The following is a 16,683-nucleotide window of genomic DNA, read 5'->3' as shown; positions in this document are numbered from 1 at the left end:
CCCAGCACCACGTCCAACCTGAAGGCAGCTTGGACACCGACTCCTCTGAGCTCCTTACCCGCTTTGGAAGCAACTCCTCTTGTGCCAGGAAGCCTCTCTTGTGGACATTGGGATCATAATCACCGTACTGGAAAGAAGCACAGACACAGTGCCCACCCCACATTAACAACCAGGCAAATCCAACTCCTCACCCTCACACACCCAGCCCAGGAGACAGCAAACACGGCCTGCTCACACCTCCCCTCACGAGCAGAGAACATGAGCTGCTCCTTACAGTTAATAACCTGATTTTCTTTGTCATTTCACTGCTAGTGGAGATGATCAGCCTCCTTCCACTCATGCAACATAAGTGGAAGCAGAACAAAACCTCCCATCACAGAATCATGGCAAAAGTCCTCCAAGATCAAGTCCAACCTTTGACTGAATCCCAGCGTGGCCACTAAACCCCAAGAGCAACATCTGCTCGTTTTTTGAACACTCCCAGGGACGGTGACTCCACCGCTTCCCACCACTTCAGCTGGCAACTATCATCAGCTGATGTCCACCATCAGTCAACCAGCTGGACTAGCTGGTGGTTGTCTATTTTACTCTCATTACCACACCTAATTAACACTTCCCCCAACGCAGGGCAAGACTCTACATCTGAGAGGTCCTTGCAGTCCCACCAGTAGTGGAACAAGGAAATAAGATGTGGACAAAGACCTGTCCCCAAAACCTGATGGATACCTGTGATTCAGATGAGGCAGATGGTGGTTTCTCTGTTGCTGCTCATCACCTTAATGAATAAGTATCAAAAAAATTAGAGGAGTTTGACAGACTCCTCTCAGGCAGGTGGCAGCTTTTCTGCCAGAGGGTCTGTTGCTCAACTGGGTCGAGGAATCCAATTCAGATTTGCTAAGTGCATCAGTAATTACTGGTATTTGTTTAGATTTCCATCTCTTTGAGCAGCATATAAAGTGACTGAGAAATAAAACCGCTTATTAACAGACTGAAGAGCCGCGTGTCCCTGCGGTGCCTGTGAAAATGAATTTACCTCTTGCACGGCCTCAGAGGGCAGGAAAACTGCCAGAAAACGGCTCAAACAACCCAGCAAGTTCAAGAGAAGAGGAACAAAGGATGTGAGGCACGTACAGGAGTGCTGTGATTTCCATTCACCTGGCAAACAGGACTTCTGCAGTGACAGCCCCCAATTACACGAGACACGGCGGCGTTTGCTCGAGTCACTTTGCAAGGGAGGCAGCCCTTCCCTCCCTGCTTCTCTGAGGAACCTCAGCTCAGGAAGTGCCAAACAGTGACAATTTTTAACACCAAGAGCAAGACACACATGGTGGTCATGTAACAAGTCAGGAAGCTTTTCATACCATCCTCCTCTTAATGCCAGAACCGTCACGTCGTACACCAAAACCGGAGCTCGGCATCAAAAGTCTACACACATCCCACCTCCCCGCTTGGGAGGCGACACGTGGGGATTAAAGACACAAATATTGATTTGGAGCCAATGCAGATCCAAAGGGAACATGTAACAACAACCAGCACTGACTCAGACTTCAATTAATAGAACAAAACCACCCCGGATTTCATCCAGGAGGGTGCTGAGCAGCGGCAGCTCTCCACCTCCCAAGGGCTTGGAGCCCCTCAGGATGCAGGTGCACATCCCTTGAACCCCCATCAAAAGGGGAGAGCACCAAAGAGGTGACACTGGCAAAGGAAACAACTCTAATAACCTTGGACAGGCGGCAAGTAAGTCATTTTTGGGTGATGAAAATAACAGCAAATAGGATTAAAGCGATTATTTTCTGTTGTGATCTACCGTGGAGATCCAAGACTAAGTCTGGATTATGCGACTTTTCATGTGCTGAAAAATACTGCCGTGTCCCAAAGGAATATTTGTACTGAGAGGGGAGTCTGGATGAGAACATTAATTATTCACAAGTCAAAAATCAACAAATGGCTTAAGTATTGCAGAATCTGTTGGCTCAAATGATTCGGCAAACGTACTTCTAAAGACCTTTTCAATTAAATCATTACTTCCGAACTGTCATGGAATTTCAGCTCCTGTTAATTGAACTGTATGATTAATATTCATGGTTAGGGATGGAAGTTGCCTTTACCACATCCCTACGTCTGGTTTAGATTGTCCTGGATAAACACAGCCATGCTCAGCTTCAAATAACGCCAAGTATTGCTTGTTTTGGGGGAAAATAATAATAATTAAAGAGCCTGTTGTTGTGCTACAAGATTGGAAGTGCTGAGAGAGCTGCAGCACGGCAGTGACCTCCATTTAAGGGGCAAAAAATAGAAGAACCTCCTGGATGTTCCCGTTTTTTTTTTCAGTTGATCCCACGTCTTTCCCAGCTATTTAAAACCTGAACCACCTCCAACCTCTGAAAGCAGTGTGGGTGGTTTGAACAGAGGGGAAAGCACATAGTAATTCTCCAAATGAACACAATGAGGGAGAAATAAATAAGCTTTTATTTTTATGACCCCCACGTTTCCTCTGTTATTGCAGGTCGGTGTGGATGGACCAACACCTGGCTGTCAGTAAATGGCTGCAGGATGCACACACACCACTGTGTCGGGCTATTATGCCCCTAATCATGCAAATCAACACGTTATTAGTGAAATTACTGCGCTCACTGCCCGCTCCTCTTGGCCAGGAAGGACATCATTATCCTGTTTAAGTGGAAGGAGACGACCTGTACCATCTTTCTTCCCAGTTCCATATCAAAGATGTGCTTTCAGCTTTCTCCTTTGCTGGGAACAAAAGCAGAAAAGGGAATCCCAGGCTGGAGAAAGCTGATGAAAAGGCCATTAGTGTAGAGCAGAAGTCATCCCTCTTCCACCTTCTCCTGCTCTTGGTGCAGAATGAAGGTTAGAAGTGCTCTGACTCCAGCTGACTCTTCCTGACGCCCGAGTGTGTCCCGTGGCAGCAGGAGCTGCAGAAGGAGAAAGGGGACGGCACAACCGTCCTGGACCAAGTCACAGCCTGTTCCCGAGCACAGGAGCTGTCCCAGCCAAGGGCTCACAGAGCTCAATATTTACCCAAGGGTTTATTCATTTTGGCAACAGGAGAAGTCCTCCCCGACGTATCCTCAGCTCGGCAGGTCAACGGAGACAACGCCAAGGAGGTGTTTACTCAGGCGCTCTAATAAGAGTGATGGATGTTTCACACAAGCAGAAACACTTCGAAAAGCTACTTGTCCTTCCCTGGCTGATGAGCCTCTTGAACTCATGGTTTCATCAGTATTCTGGTTATGAGGAGAAAACACCCTTTTCTAGTAAGTTCAGACATTTATCATCAAAGAACACCAGTGCATGGCACCCAGGGCTCTGTTCAGGCACCCAGGGCTCTGTTCAGGCACCCAGGGCTCTGTTCAGACACCCAGGGCTCTGTTCAGGCACCCAGGGTTCTATTTAGACACCCAGGGTTCTATTTATGCACCCAGAGCTCTGTTCAGACACCCAGGGCTCTGTTCAGGCACCCAAGGTTCTATTTAGACACCCAGGGCTCTGTTCAGGCACCCAGGGCTCTGTTCAGACACCCAGGGCTCTGTTCAGACACCCAGGGCTCTGTTCAGGCACCCAAGGTTCTATTTAGACACTCAGGGTTCTATTCAGACACCCAGGGCTCTATTCAAGCTCTCTTCAATCCATGAGTGTGGACTGAAGGGTTATGAGGAAGATTATACAGGAAAAAAACCAGCCTGGATCAGGCCCTCACTTGAGGCAACAGGACCAAGCCCCCTCCCTGCACTGCCAACAAAGGTGGTCCCACAGACCTGTTTCTCCTGCACTGCTCCTGGTCCTTGAGGACAAGTCAGACCTGGGGCAGGGCCACCTGCCTGAGGTCCTGCGAGCCAAACACCTCCCAAAATCTGCCATCCAGAGCCAGAACCGACCACGAGCCCCAGCGATAACGTGGCAGAGCTGAGCTCAGCCTGCAGGCACTGCTCTCCCCAGGACGTTATCCCTGCACACATAAACTGGAGATGAGCTCCAAGAGCTGCTAATTGAGCAGCAGGACATGCTGTGCATACACAGGGATAAATTACAGCCCCTGCTGCTGAACCTTGGGCTGCTCCCTCCATCCCAGGAGCCTCTCTGCCCCAGGCTGCTGCAAGCTGTCCAAGGCTGCACGCTCCAGACTGGAAAACAAGTGTTCTCTGGAATAAATGCTCAGCAAAACACACCAACTCTGGGCCCAGAGCAGAATTCAGCTCAGGAACAAGGGGGGCTCACTGAACACTTACTTCTCCCTCTGTGGGGTGAGGCCAAACAACCACAGATCACACCCAAGACAGAGGGAGAAGCCAGGAAAAGGCCTTTCCCGCTGTGATAACGTGGATGTGGGAAGCTCTAGCACTCAAACACAGTAATTATCACAATGACAAGCATTCTGGGGAACAGTGGAGCTGGGAGTCCCACGGCTGGCTTGCCTCCGGCTACAACGGAAAAGCAGGGAGGAGATCCAAAAAAGCTCAGGCTCAGGGAATTCTCCTGCTCCAGCACTAAGCCACACTCCAGCAGGCTCTGCAGCTCATGAACAGAGCACTTGTTAAAAAGTCCTGGAAAGAGAAAGTGAAAATCCATCCAATGTGTGGAGGCAGCCAGGAACCAGCTGCGCGGAGAAGGCGGCAGTGCTAGTGCAGCCCCCTCACTTCCCAAACTCTCACAACTTTCCCTGCCTTCCCCTTCCCCGGGAAGTGGGTCCATCCCAAAGCACCTGGCTGCCCTGGATCAACACTAACCCATCACCACCACGAGGAGGCCCCGGGAGAACCCCCCAGTGCCCACCTTGGCTTGGACAGCGTAGGAGGCCAGCAGGACAGAAGCTTCAGGAGGACAGTAGATCTTCTCATCCAAAATCTGCTTCTTCACCTGCACATGGAGCAGCAAAGGACAGAAAGCACACGTTAGTGGAGCAGAGCAGAGCAGAGCATGGCTGTCACAGCAGATGGCTGCAGTTTGTCTCAACTCGAGCTGTCACCCGCACACTTAACGATCTCCAGAACACTAATTACAGTCCAGGCCCGGCGTGTCTCGGAGAGGCTTTCACAGATCCCCCTCCTCAGGGTTGGGAGAACTAAATTTCCATGTGGGAAATGACAGAAACTCCATCCTGTTGCTAGAGGCAAGGAGGGGGAAACGCTTTGGATGTAAACACAGCGATAAAACCTCTTAAGGCACAAGCTGTGGATTGATAGGACATCCACACACCCGCTGAATAAAACAGCAGCCGAGGCTCTGAGCACAGCAAGGCTTTGCTCGGGGATATTCAGCCTCATTGGGAGTCAGTGCTCACCTGTGCTCCAGGCTAATTCCCTGCCATCCCAGCCCAGCACGCAGAGCTGGGGGTCACCTCCGTGGCAGTGCTTTTAGCAGCAGGCAGAGCCCTGCTCACACTCCCAGGAGAGCCAACGTGCAGGTCCCCAAAGCCACGGCTTTACCTCCCCGGCTGCTGTGCATTAAAAAATTAAACCTGTCATGTTCGATATTTTTTGGGTTTGCACACTTAATTTTCCTGATTAAAGATGGGGTGGGGGGGAAAAAAAAAAAAGGCAGGCGATTTCCTGGGAGACTTAAATGGATTGTCAGAGATGCAGGAACATCAATTTGAATTTATAACGTGCTTTGAGTCCTCAAAGTTGGGTACGACATAATCACAGCAGATATTCTGCTGCATCAAGGTAAAAACCAGGAGAGTTTACAAGCTTATGTGTGCTCCTGTTTCTCAAACACTTCACAGGAGCCCAGCACACAAATCCCAGCAGCAAAGTCACGGCCTGCATTTTAGAAAATGCAGCTTGAGCTGCTTCTCCTCTCTTGGTTTTCCTTCCCAAAGATGCCAACAGCATTTTCCCTCGTCGTGGATAAAGCTCCTGGCAAATGAGACAGGTAGAAATAGCCCTACAGAGACACCAGTGCATGGGACAGAGCCTGGAAATTAGCAGGAATACTCTGCATTTAGAATCCTTCAGCTCTGGAAAGCAAAGGTGGACTTTGGAAGAGTGAGGAGCACTAGGACAGTGAGGAGCTGGTGAGCTCACTTGGAAAGGGCAGAGCACCCTGCAGGCTACAGTGGTATTCCCAAAAGCTTCCAAATCCAGATTGCCTCTACTTTTGTGTAACAAACATAAGATTAAGTGTCTTTTTTTAAAAGTTTTATAATTTATCTTCAAATTAAAAGCCACAGAGCAGCTGAAACATCCCAACGAGTACCCACGGGTCTGACTTGGAGTGCCCCACTCCCTCTATCCATGCTTGACACAACTCTTCAAAGGAAAAGGTGTCAAAGAATGGATCTTGTGTCTGAAAGAGAGCTCCTGTGATAGCAGCAACTCGCTCCCAGCCCAGCCACAGCACCCCCAGCTGAGCCGGCTCCTCAGGACACCAGGTTCTGCAGAGTACTTGAAATAAAAACCTGGAGGTGTGTTCACCACAGTGCTCAAAAGAAGGGCACGAGCTCCCGGGGCAGGTGGGACTGGGAGGTTCCCCCTTCTCCCTTGTTTTTCCATCAAGAGCTGAGCTGCTGGGATTTTCTTCTGCTCCAGTTACCTGGAGGCTGTTTTGTGAGGAGGTGAGCTTTGCTGTACAGCCTGGGAACGAGCTGGCTGCACTCTGCTCTCCAGGATGAATTCCCCCTGCTCCACACAACGATGCCATCACGTCCAGAGGCAGCTGCCACCCCTCTGCTGATCCCACACCTGCAGAGGTGTCATCTGACAGATCCATGGCCCTGAGCCGCCACCCACGGATATTCCAGATCACCTCATCATTCCTGACTGCCACCTCAGAGCTCTGGGAGTCTGGGCAGCTCTGACTGCTTCATCCAGACAAACCATCCTTCACCTATTTTAGGAAGTTTTTGCTGTTGAAAGCCAGTCCCTTTGGAGAGGTGTGAACATAAGGATGAGGAGCACACTCTGCTGACCAACTCTGACCCTGGAGCCTTCCGGCACTTCTCATCCTGGCTGCTTCTCCCTCGGGTTGGAAAACTGTACTGACACGGCTCCTACCTGCAGGAAGAACAAGTGCTGGGTGATTTCCTGGACCAGTTCCTCCTCTGCATTCTCAGGATAAAATTTGGCCAGGAAGTGAAAGGTTTTGGGCTCCTCTGTTGGAACATCGTGATCCAGAACCTGTGAGACACAAGAGCCACTCAGCTTCTTCAAGACAAGACCCAGCTCCCTTCTGCTCAGATCAACACATCTTTTGTCAAACACTTTCAGACATTGAGAAGAGACCTAAATAGTTCAGACACTGTAGTTAAAAAAAGAAAACAAACATTTCTGACACTCCTAACGAGGCAAGGGAACAAAAAAGGCAGAAACAAACAGCATGAGAAACGAGACAGGGAAGGTTGATCCCGATCTGCTGTGTGCTCACTGCCTCTGCTGATCCTTGTGGAGCAATCCTGGATCCTGCTACGCCACCACCCGACTTTCTCCCTGTTTTCCTGTACTGTGTTGTTTCAGTGCTGTTTCTCACCTCCTTCCTGTTGTGCTGGCACTGCCCAGTTCAGATTCATGTTGGTTTAAAACCTTGGCATGAGAGGTGAGACCCCCAGACCTCCCTGGTTGTGGTGTTACACCCTTTGATTGTGAACAGAACCCCCTCCATCACCTCCCTAAGCCATCCCAGAGACTCACATATCTGGGAAGCATTTCCTCCCTTATCCCCATCACCTTTGCACCCTATTCTTCCTCCTCTGAACATCTCAGCAACCAAACAAGCCAAGAAGCAACTTCCCCTTTCCCCTCATGGTTCTGTGTTCAGGGGCACGGAGCAGAGATGTTTAGGCTCCATTTCCATTGCAGTCACCCCAAAGTGCAGCAGCCCAGCATGGCCACCTCCCAAAATGCCTCCAGGGGATTCAGTGTGCACACTCTGAGGCCTCACAGCTCTCAGGGAGGTGGGCTGGGCACCTCTGCCAGCTTTTCTGACTTACAGATGCCAAGGGGATGAGATTTAAATTCTCTGTCCCAGTTCACCTCCATACCACCTCGGGCATCCAAAACAAGAGGAAAGGACATTTTCCTTTGTCATCCCTGTCCATGGCAGGGGTGTTGGAACAAGATGATTTTGAAGGTCTCTTCCAACCCAAACCACTCTGTGATTCCCCGAACTTTGGTTCCAACCTTCTTGTCCATCTTGAGCCAGGCCACCGTGTCCTTGATGGTGTACTGGAGCCCAAAGAACCAGGTTTCCCGCAGCCCCAGTGTCCTGCACACCAGGTCAAACAGGTCCTTCCCTTTCCACTTCACCTGCAGGAGAGCCAAGAGGAAGCAGTTACAAAGGGGCATTTCAGAACTTCGGCTCTGCTCGACCAAATGCGCCGTTTTCACCTCACAAGGTCTTTGAGAGTGTGGAGAAGGCATTTGGTACAGGCACGAAAACATCCTAATAAAACACACTCACATCCTTCCGTCTGATCTCATCTGCAGATCACCAGCTCCTCCCTCAGTAGGAAACTGAGATGTGATTTCCACACTTCCCCCAAAAAAGACACTGTAAAGCCCCTGTTTGCTCCTCTGGTGACCCACTGACACTCAACAGAGGGCCTAAGGGTGCATTTAGGTTGCTGTTAAGCTAAGCTTTAGCTTCCTGACATGTTTAGGTTCCTGACATGTTTGTTTAGGTTCCTGGTAGGAGCAGCCTGTCACCAGCAAGAAATAAAAATCCCTTTAACTGCCCCTTGGTGGCTTTAATGTCTCTTCCTACGGCCCAGGAAGCTCCAGCATCAGCCACAGGGGCCCAGAGAAGGGTGGAATGCACTCCCAAAAACCAACAGTGACACAATCCGTGCAGAGAGCGTGTGCAGAGCCACCGACCCCGCACGGATGAGAGGGAAAAAGAGCTCGAAAACCCCCCTAATTGCCGCTGAAGTCAGCGGTTCTCCCGGAGCATATTTTGATAGAGTCAAACTGCATTTTCTGCTGAAAACTGCTGGTGACAAAAGCAGCTCGGGAGCGGAGAAAATTGGCCCTGCTCAGGCAGCGTGTCCTGCGAGCGATCCTGCAGCTGCATCCGCGCCACCGCTGAAGTTTGCTCATAAAAACAGAAGGCGTCGGGAGGCAGGAAGGTGAAGAGGGACATAAAGCAGATGAATCTAATATGCCAAAGCCACTTTGCTCTTCCATCTGCAGGGTGGAAGCAATCGCTGGGCCGAGACATATGGCCATTACCGCCAAGCCCTTGGGCGAAGGGATCTCGGCACATCCTTCCCGTCGCTACAACTCAATCCCGGTGCCACCTGGACGCATCAATATTAACGCCGGGGCCGCTCCCGCTGTCCCCCACTGCCGCCTGGTGGGCACGGCCCGAGCTCATTGCCATGCTGGCGGCTTGCAGTAAATGACTCTGGCGCTGTTCTGTCCCTTCCCACAGCCACAGACAGGCTGACAGGCCGGGAATAGAAGGGAGCCGACGCTTGCCCTCCAAAAAAACACCTCCCCCGGACTGCTCAGATCGAGCGCCGTCAACACCTCGAGGTCAAAAATCCCCGAGGAGCGAGTTTGGCAGAGCTGGAATTATAACCCCCTGATTTCACACCTCTCACCACCCTCCAGCCCCCGGGATGGGCTCCAGCTCGGCACAGGATGGCTCAGACTGCGGAAGATCTTTCCCTGACTGTGGTTTTAAGAGGGAGGTTAATTCGAGGGTTCAGACAAAACAGAGTGAGACACATTAAAACAGCTATTTGGTACCATTTTTGCAGGCACATAAAAGCAGGCTGCCAGCAAAAGGCTATTTCTTCACTAAACTGCTTTGCATAAAGCGTTATTGGCTGTTTTTCCTTCTCTGAGACCATATTTCAGCCCGTTGCCTCAGCCCGGTGCCTGCACCAAACCTCCCCAGGACAGCAGTGTTGCCTCCCCAGACATTGCTCCCCATCCCACAGGATCAGTGTGCTGAACATCCCCACGGACGGGATTGGGATTTCCACTACCTGTGGCTCCTCACTGAACCACGCCAGGCACCCAAACCCTGCTCCCCAGCTGGCACGACCCCAAGGTTAGGAGCTTTCAGTGGGTTTTACCCCTTGCAATTTTAACTTGGTGATGGGAATCATGGAATGGTTTGGGTGGGAAGGGACCTTAAAGCTCATCCCACCCCCTGCCATGGGCAGGGACACCTTCCACTAGCCCAGGTTGCTCCAAGCCCCGTCCAACCTGGTCTTGGACACTTCCAGGGATCCAGGGGCAGCCACAGCTTCTCTGAGCAACCTGTGCGAGGGCCTCACAGCTGAATTCCTTCCTAAACCCCAACCTAAATCTCTCCTCCTTTAGTTTAAAACCATTCCCCCCTGTCCTATCATCATCTGCCTGCGTAAAAAATCACTTTCTCAATTTTACAAGCCCCCTTTAAGGGGCTGTATTTTAAGTGATGGCTTCTGCTGCTGCATTTTACACCAACGCTTTGTCACTGCACATTTATGTGATGACAGAAATATATATTTAACATTCCTGCACAATGCTCCAGTCCCCAACCATAACACTGCACAGATCCTCCCCAACTGTGCTGAATTACCTTCATTAAATGTATCAATGAGCAGCAGAAACCTTTATTCCAACAGACACGATTTCCCTCCACACCTCGGTACTTAAAGTAACGATCTGCATTCGAGTGGCATCTTTCGACAGCTGAACTCCACCTGCTTCTCAGACATTCGGGACCCCAGCCCTCCTCACCCCTATTTTATAGGCTTTGTATCATTAACTGCCACATCTTCTGGTTGTAAAATTCCCCCCAAAAACCCCCCACCAGGCATGAGGGGATGGAGAGAGCTGCTGCCCAGGACAGGCTGGCAGTTCCCATCCCGCCCTCCGCCCGTCACACCGTTCCCTGCGCGGCACTAAAGTGACACCCGAAGCACAGGGATGATTTTACAAGCCGTTACGAGCTCCTGAAAACAAAACTAAGAAGCTCAGAGCAGAAAAAAAACCCCTCTCAGCCATATGCCAGAGCGGGTGGCACGATGCTATAAAGCTCAATCTCCCAATAAAAGGCTCCATCACGATCAGCTCGGCGTGACCCGCAGGATGTGCCATTCCAGCATCCTGCAGGCACCACCCCTGGCATTTGCAGCTCCTTCTCCCATTAGCAGGATCACAGCACAAGTGGTTGGATGGATTCAGGGGCCGAGGTGCTTTATAAACAGGCTGTTATTCCACGGAGCTGGAATTTATGTGCTTTACTAAGCACAGAGCGGTTACAATCTATCAGCGAAGCATTTTAAATTAACAGCACTAAACACTTAAAACTCTGCAGCCAGTGGCTAGAACAGAGTATTTCCAGTCCAGGTTATTGGCATCATCTTTTTCTCCGGCAGAGACGGCGCATTTGGCATCTATTAACGGGGTTTGCATTATTTATTAACCTGCACCAGGAGTCATTTCCAACTCGCGGGCAACTGGGCGATTTATTTGGGAGCACAACCTCTCTGTCAAGTTTCACAACTGCTCCTCAGCTCACGAGTCAATAAAGCAGCTCCAGAAATGAGCAGGAGGGTTGTTTGATCCCCTTGCCATGGGCTGACAAGGAGGGAGGGAAAGCAAGGGAATGGCTGGAGCTGTGTCAGGGAGGTTTAGGTTGGATTTCAGGCAAAGGTTCTTCCCCCAGAGGCTGGTTGGGCACTGCCCAGGCTCCCCAGGGCAGTGGGCACAGCCCCAAGGCTGCCAGAGCTCCAGGAGGGTTTGGACAACACTCTCAGGGACAGAGTGGGATTTTGGAGTGTCTGTGCAGGGCCAGGAGTTGGACTGAATGGTCCTTGGGGGTCCCTTTCCACTCAGGATATTCCATGACCCTTAAAAATGGGCAGTGAGGAACAAGAGGGTGCAACCTCTCTGCACAGAGAGGGTTGAGCAGGGGGTCACCATTCCCAAAACACCATCAGGTTTGTGCTTTTCTAACCAAGGATGTCAAATTGGATTTGAACCAGCTGTGTGGAAAAGGGGAAAAAAAGGGATGGGTTTTAACCACTTGATATTAAGGTTCCTCACACAAGAAACTCCCCTCGGACAACAGGGAGGTGCCCAAACTCCAGGGGACAGAACCTGGCTCTGTCCAGGGGTGCCAGATGAAGATGTCACTTCCTCATCATCACAAACACAAACCACTGGAGCTTCAGCTGTCCCTGGGATCAGGCTTGGGAATAAGGGGACATCAAGGCAGGCTCACCAGCTCAGCCTGGGAATGCTGCTTCCCAGGGAAACCCAGCACAGCGGCCCCTCCACACCCCCACACAGGACCAGGGTAGTGCATGACCTTGCAGGAGTGACTCACAGCTATAGAGTATTTTACTGCACCAATTTATCCTTAAATAATGCAGAAAATGGCTTTGCAGATCATTTTATTGTTAGTTCTGTGCTAGGGAGGAGGAGAGAGTGCAGAGCCCCTGTTGTGGTGACATCACAGCCTGAGAAAGGGGAAAGGACCTGGGAAAGGACCACTGGGAAAAGGGGACCAAGCCCCGGGAAAAAGTGCTCAGCTTCCACTGAGTGATGTTATTCCCATTTAGAATCAAGTTTTAACAAGAGGATGAGACACCTCTTCACTGAGCCAGGGATGGAGATGGCAGAAGGCTGAGCAGAGCATCCCTCAAACCACCCGGGAATCAGGGAATGGATAGGCTGTAGCTGTTCCAAACCCCCCTCAGGAGATGCCCAAACCACCCACCCACAACAGTTTACAACTGAAATGGAGATGATTTTGAGACTGCAGACCACATTTATTTCTCCTTCTGGACCTGAATGATAACCAGAGTGCCAGAGACAACCATTTATTTAGATTTAAAGCCCATTTGGAGCAAACAGGGAATCAAATATGCAATATCCGTCCATTTTTTTTTTTAAATAAAGTGATCTCAAATACTTTCAATTGCCACTTACTGAGTCACAAGGCAGGGCTGTAAAAGTTATTTTTATTTACTAATGCTACATGACAACTCGATAATGAGCTTTTAATTAAAACCTATTTCTGTTAACCACCGAGGAGGCCAAAAACCCACCCGGGCGTGAGGATGCAGATGGTGCAGCCGAGCACATTCCGTGGTGTCTGCACGGACAGACACGGAGCAGGACATGGAAAACGGGCAGCTCAGGCACCAGAGAGGGGGGAGAGGGAGGGGACAACTGGTGATGGTATCACCTCTGCCCCCTCAGGTGAGACCCCCCTGCAGAGCTGCTCCAGCCCTGGGGAACAGCACAGGGAGGACGTGGAGCTGCTGGAGAGAGTCCAGAGGAGGCCACGGAGATGCTGCCAGGGCTGGAGCCCCTCTGCTCTGGAGCCAGGCTGGGAGAGCTGGGGGTGCTCAGCTGGGGAAGAGAAGGCTCCAGGGAGAGCTGAGAGCCCCTTCCAGGGCCTAAAGGAGCTCCAGGAGAGCTGGAGAGGAACTGGGGACAAGGGATGGAGGGACAGGACAAGGACTTTAAGTTGAAGGAGAGTATATTGATATTGGATATTGGGAAGGAATTGTTCCCTGTGAAGGTGGTGAGGGGCTGGCACAGGTTGCCCAGAGAAGCTGTGGCTGCCCCATCCTTGGAAGTGTCCAAGGCCAGGTTGGAGCAACCTGGGCTAGTGAAAGGTGTCCCTGCCCATGGCAGGGAGTGGGACTGGATGAGCTTTAAGGTCCCTTCCCACCCAAACCATTCCATGGTTCTATGTCCCAAAGCCTCTCCTCACCCTATAAGTTCACACAGATAAGGAGTTATGGGGCCAAGCAGCAGCTTGATGCAGAGGAAGAAGCTGCAGGAGCCTGAGGAGGATTCTGCTCCTGCAGGAACCTCTGCCAAGGAAGCACGGAGCTGGAACGTCGGGCAGAGCCATCTCCGTGCTGCAGTGACACGATCTGCAGTACAACACACACACACACAGCGGCCTGACCCCCGCTCCCTGCCCCGGGAAGGGCCTCCCAGGGCAAGGATGACAGCTCTGAGCCTTCCCTCTGTGAAGACACTGTTGGAGCCCAGCCTGCCCTGCTCTGATGATCCTTTGCACCCATGGCTCACCCGGGGAGGACGCAGGGGCAGCAGCAGCAGCAGCTCCCCTCGGAACAGCGCCAGCCTACACCACATCAAACACCTCTCTGCCCATTTCAAGGGCTCTGTGATTCCCTAACAAAGTGCTGCCTCCCAGCTTTCAAGGAGATTACTTCCAGGGCTGCTTCCCTGTTCAAGTACCTTTAATTTCAAAAGCCACCCACTTGAAAGACACTGCCTGTACAAAGAAAAAAGAGAAGAGGCATTAAACAGCACCAAAACTAAAGACTACACACCAGAAGAGAAAGATTTGCTGTCCCAATTGCCCTCCCTCTTTCCCCTTGGCAGCAACACACCTCTGGATTAATTAACAGACTAGGGATTGACAGTGGTTTTGAACCATCTCTGGAGTTTCCAGCTGGCTGAGAAGGGGCTGTGAGGAGAGCAGGGGATCCAGAGAACCTTTCAGGTATAGGGTGAGGCACAGAAGCAAAAGAGGATTCCTGTCCATCCTAAGTCTCATGTGCATAATGAGTCCCTTAAGCACAGTTTAAGGGAGTGCAGAACTGAATTGCACCAAGCAAGATACCTCTGAAAAATAAACTCCCAAAGGCCAGACTGGTGTCAATCAGAAATTGTGACTTTTCGGGGCACAAACCCCTCCAAGACATGAATGAAGAACTGCCACTTCTCGGATTTAAAGAGAGCAGCACGTGCTCCTGAGTGCAGGAGCGGGGCACACAGGCACCTGGAGGAACCAGAACATTGACTTCACAACTGGTATCCCAACAATTTATTGAGGATCATGTTGTAGCTGAGGGGGATTATTTCTCCCAGCTTTTTTAAATAGCTGTTCCTGCCCACAGATTCATCTTTTCCCGTTAGGTTTCTGCATCGAGAGGTCGGTGCCCCACCAGCACCACGAGCAGCTGCTTGAACCAGGGATGGAAGGATCCTTGTAAAACCCCTCCCAAGTATCCTGCAATGCAGAAGGAAGCTGAGGGCACTCCACTCCCTGGTTTCCTCCCCCTGCCTTTTTATTTTGGTGCAGTGACTGGACAGAGCTCAAAATCAAACTCCGATTCACTGCACCAGCTCTTCCTCAAAAACTCATCCGAGCCCCAGATTTCCACCACCAAATCCTGGTTGTTTCTCTTCCAGAGGATGAGCTTTGCAGCTCAGCTCCACAGCTCCCTGTGCCTGGTGACAAAGGGACAACACTGGGCTGCACGTGGCTGAAATCGGGTCCTGTCTGCTTACAACAGCTTTGCCTCCAACCTCATCCAACTGGCCCGGCACCCAGTGGGGCACTGGGCTAAAAAACATCCAGGATTATCCTCTGGACAGAGAGGAACAGCTTAAGCACTGAAGCAGTAACAGGGTGCATGTTTAGAGCAGCAAATACATCACCCAAACCTGTCTCTTCTCACTGCTTCAATAGTTAAGCTGTTTCTCCAGGCTGGCTGTAAAGCTTTGCCCTTCGCTTTTAAGACCCCGAAGGATTAAGGTCAGGGAGCAGCCGGGCAGTGATGGAGTGACCATCCCTGCAGGATACAGGACTAAGATCACAGATGGACAGAAAGGGCTACAAAAATCCCACACCCTTTGGAAAAGAGGCTGTGGCTCTGTGATGGAGAGACACTAACAGGGCTGAGCACCACAGGAGGGAGAAATGGGCAAAGACAAGGCCAAAAGAAAGATGGATGGGTTCTCCTGTCCACCAGGGAACTTGGTTCTGGGAGGGAAAAAACTCCACATGGGAATGGGTAAGACCAACCTGCCACCAGCTGCACTGCAGTGCCTTGGATGTGGACCCAAAAATACCAGGGGGGTTTAATCATGGAATGAATCACAGAATCATGGAATGGTTTGGGTGGGAAGGGACCCTGCCATGGGCAGGGACACCTTCCACCAGCCCAGGTTGCTCCAAGTCCTGTCCAACCTGGCCTTGGACACTTCCAGGGATCCAGAGGGAGCCACAGCTTCTCTGGGCAACCTGTGCCAGGGCCTCCCCACCCTCTCAGGGAAGAGGCCTCCAGAGGGTTCTCCGAGGTGTTCTCAGGAAGGTGAGGCTGGGATTGCTTTACCACAGCGATTTCAGAGCTATGCAAATGTCTATCCTTCCTCCAGATGTTATCAATTAATTAGGTACCAACTCAAACCTCTGTGCTGGAAGTAACAAAAGGAAGACACTTCCTCTGTGCCTTCAAGATTTCCCCAAACAAATTACAAGTCTTCAAAGTGAAACCCCAACCGTGATTATTAATCTCCACTGCCGTGTTGGAAAGATTAAGATTTCATTTCCAGGAATTATTTTAGATTTAGGTTCAATTTAGAGACATCATTTGCAGAGTAAACAGATGCAAAGCAGGTTTAATCCCTTAAAATACACAGCTGGGAATTTCTACCGGGCAGACAGAAAAAATAACATGGAAAAAGAAAGGTGTCTCCTGCAGCTACAGTGGGGTCATGGAATCATGGAATATCCCAGGCTGGAAGGGACCCACAGGGATCATTCAAGTCCAACTCCTGGATCTGCACAGGGCAGCTCCAAGAATGGGAAGTCAGAATGGGTCAGAGGAAGAGGGACAGGTGGGACAGGAACTGGGGCTCTGTAGTTTGCACTGGGAGACCTTCAGTCCACCCCCGTGCCACAGTTAGGGATTTGGATGCCCCAGAGTCAGGGATTTGGATGCCCCAGAGT

General features: G+C 50.9%; 1 protein-coding gene across 5 annotated transcripts in view; it reads right to left on the bottom strand.

Annotated features, from left to right (window-relative positions):
• Positions 1 to 16,683, bottom strand: part of NF2 (neurofibromin 2) — a 49,122-nt gene that overhangs the window by 29,180 nt on the left and 3,259 nt on the right. For all 5 annotated transcript variants that reach the window (XM_027706446.1, XM_027706448.1, XM_027706449.1 and 2 more), the window contains exons 2-5: positions 8,139 to 8,264; positions 7,017 to 7,139; positions 4,795 to 4,878; positions 59 to 127 (exon numbers count right to left, since the gene is read on the bottom strand). In XM_027706446.1, the coding sequence (XP_027562247.1) occupies positions 59 to 127; positions 4,795 to 4,878; positions 7,017 to 7,139; positions 8,139 to 8,264 (402 nt within the window). The remainder of the gene's footprint in view (positions 1 to 58; positions 128 to 4,794; positions 4,879 to 7,016; positions 7,140 to 8,138; positions 8,265 to 16,683) is intronic.

Source organism: Neopelma chrysocephalum, unplaced genomic scaffold (genome assembly GCF_003984885.1).
Source record: "Neopelma chrysocephalum unplaced genomic scaffold, ASM398488v2 Primary Assembly neopelma1_376, whole genome shotgun sequence".
Lineage (NCBI taxonomy): Eukaryota > Metazoa > Chordata > Aves > Passeriformes > Pipridae > Neopelma > Neopelma chrysocephalum.
Note: the sequence above shows the minus strand (reverse complement) of the source record. Positions and strands in the feature narration are given on the sequence as shown.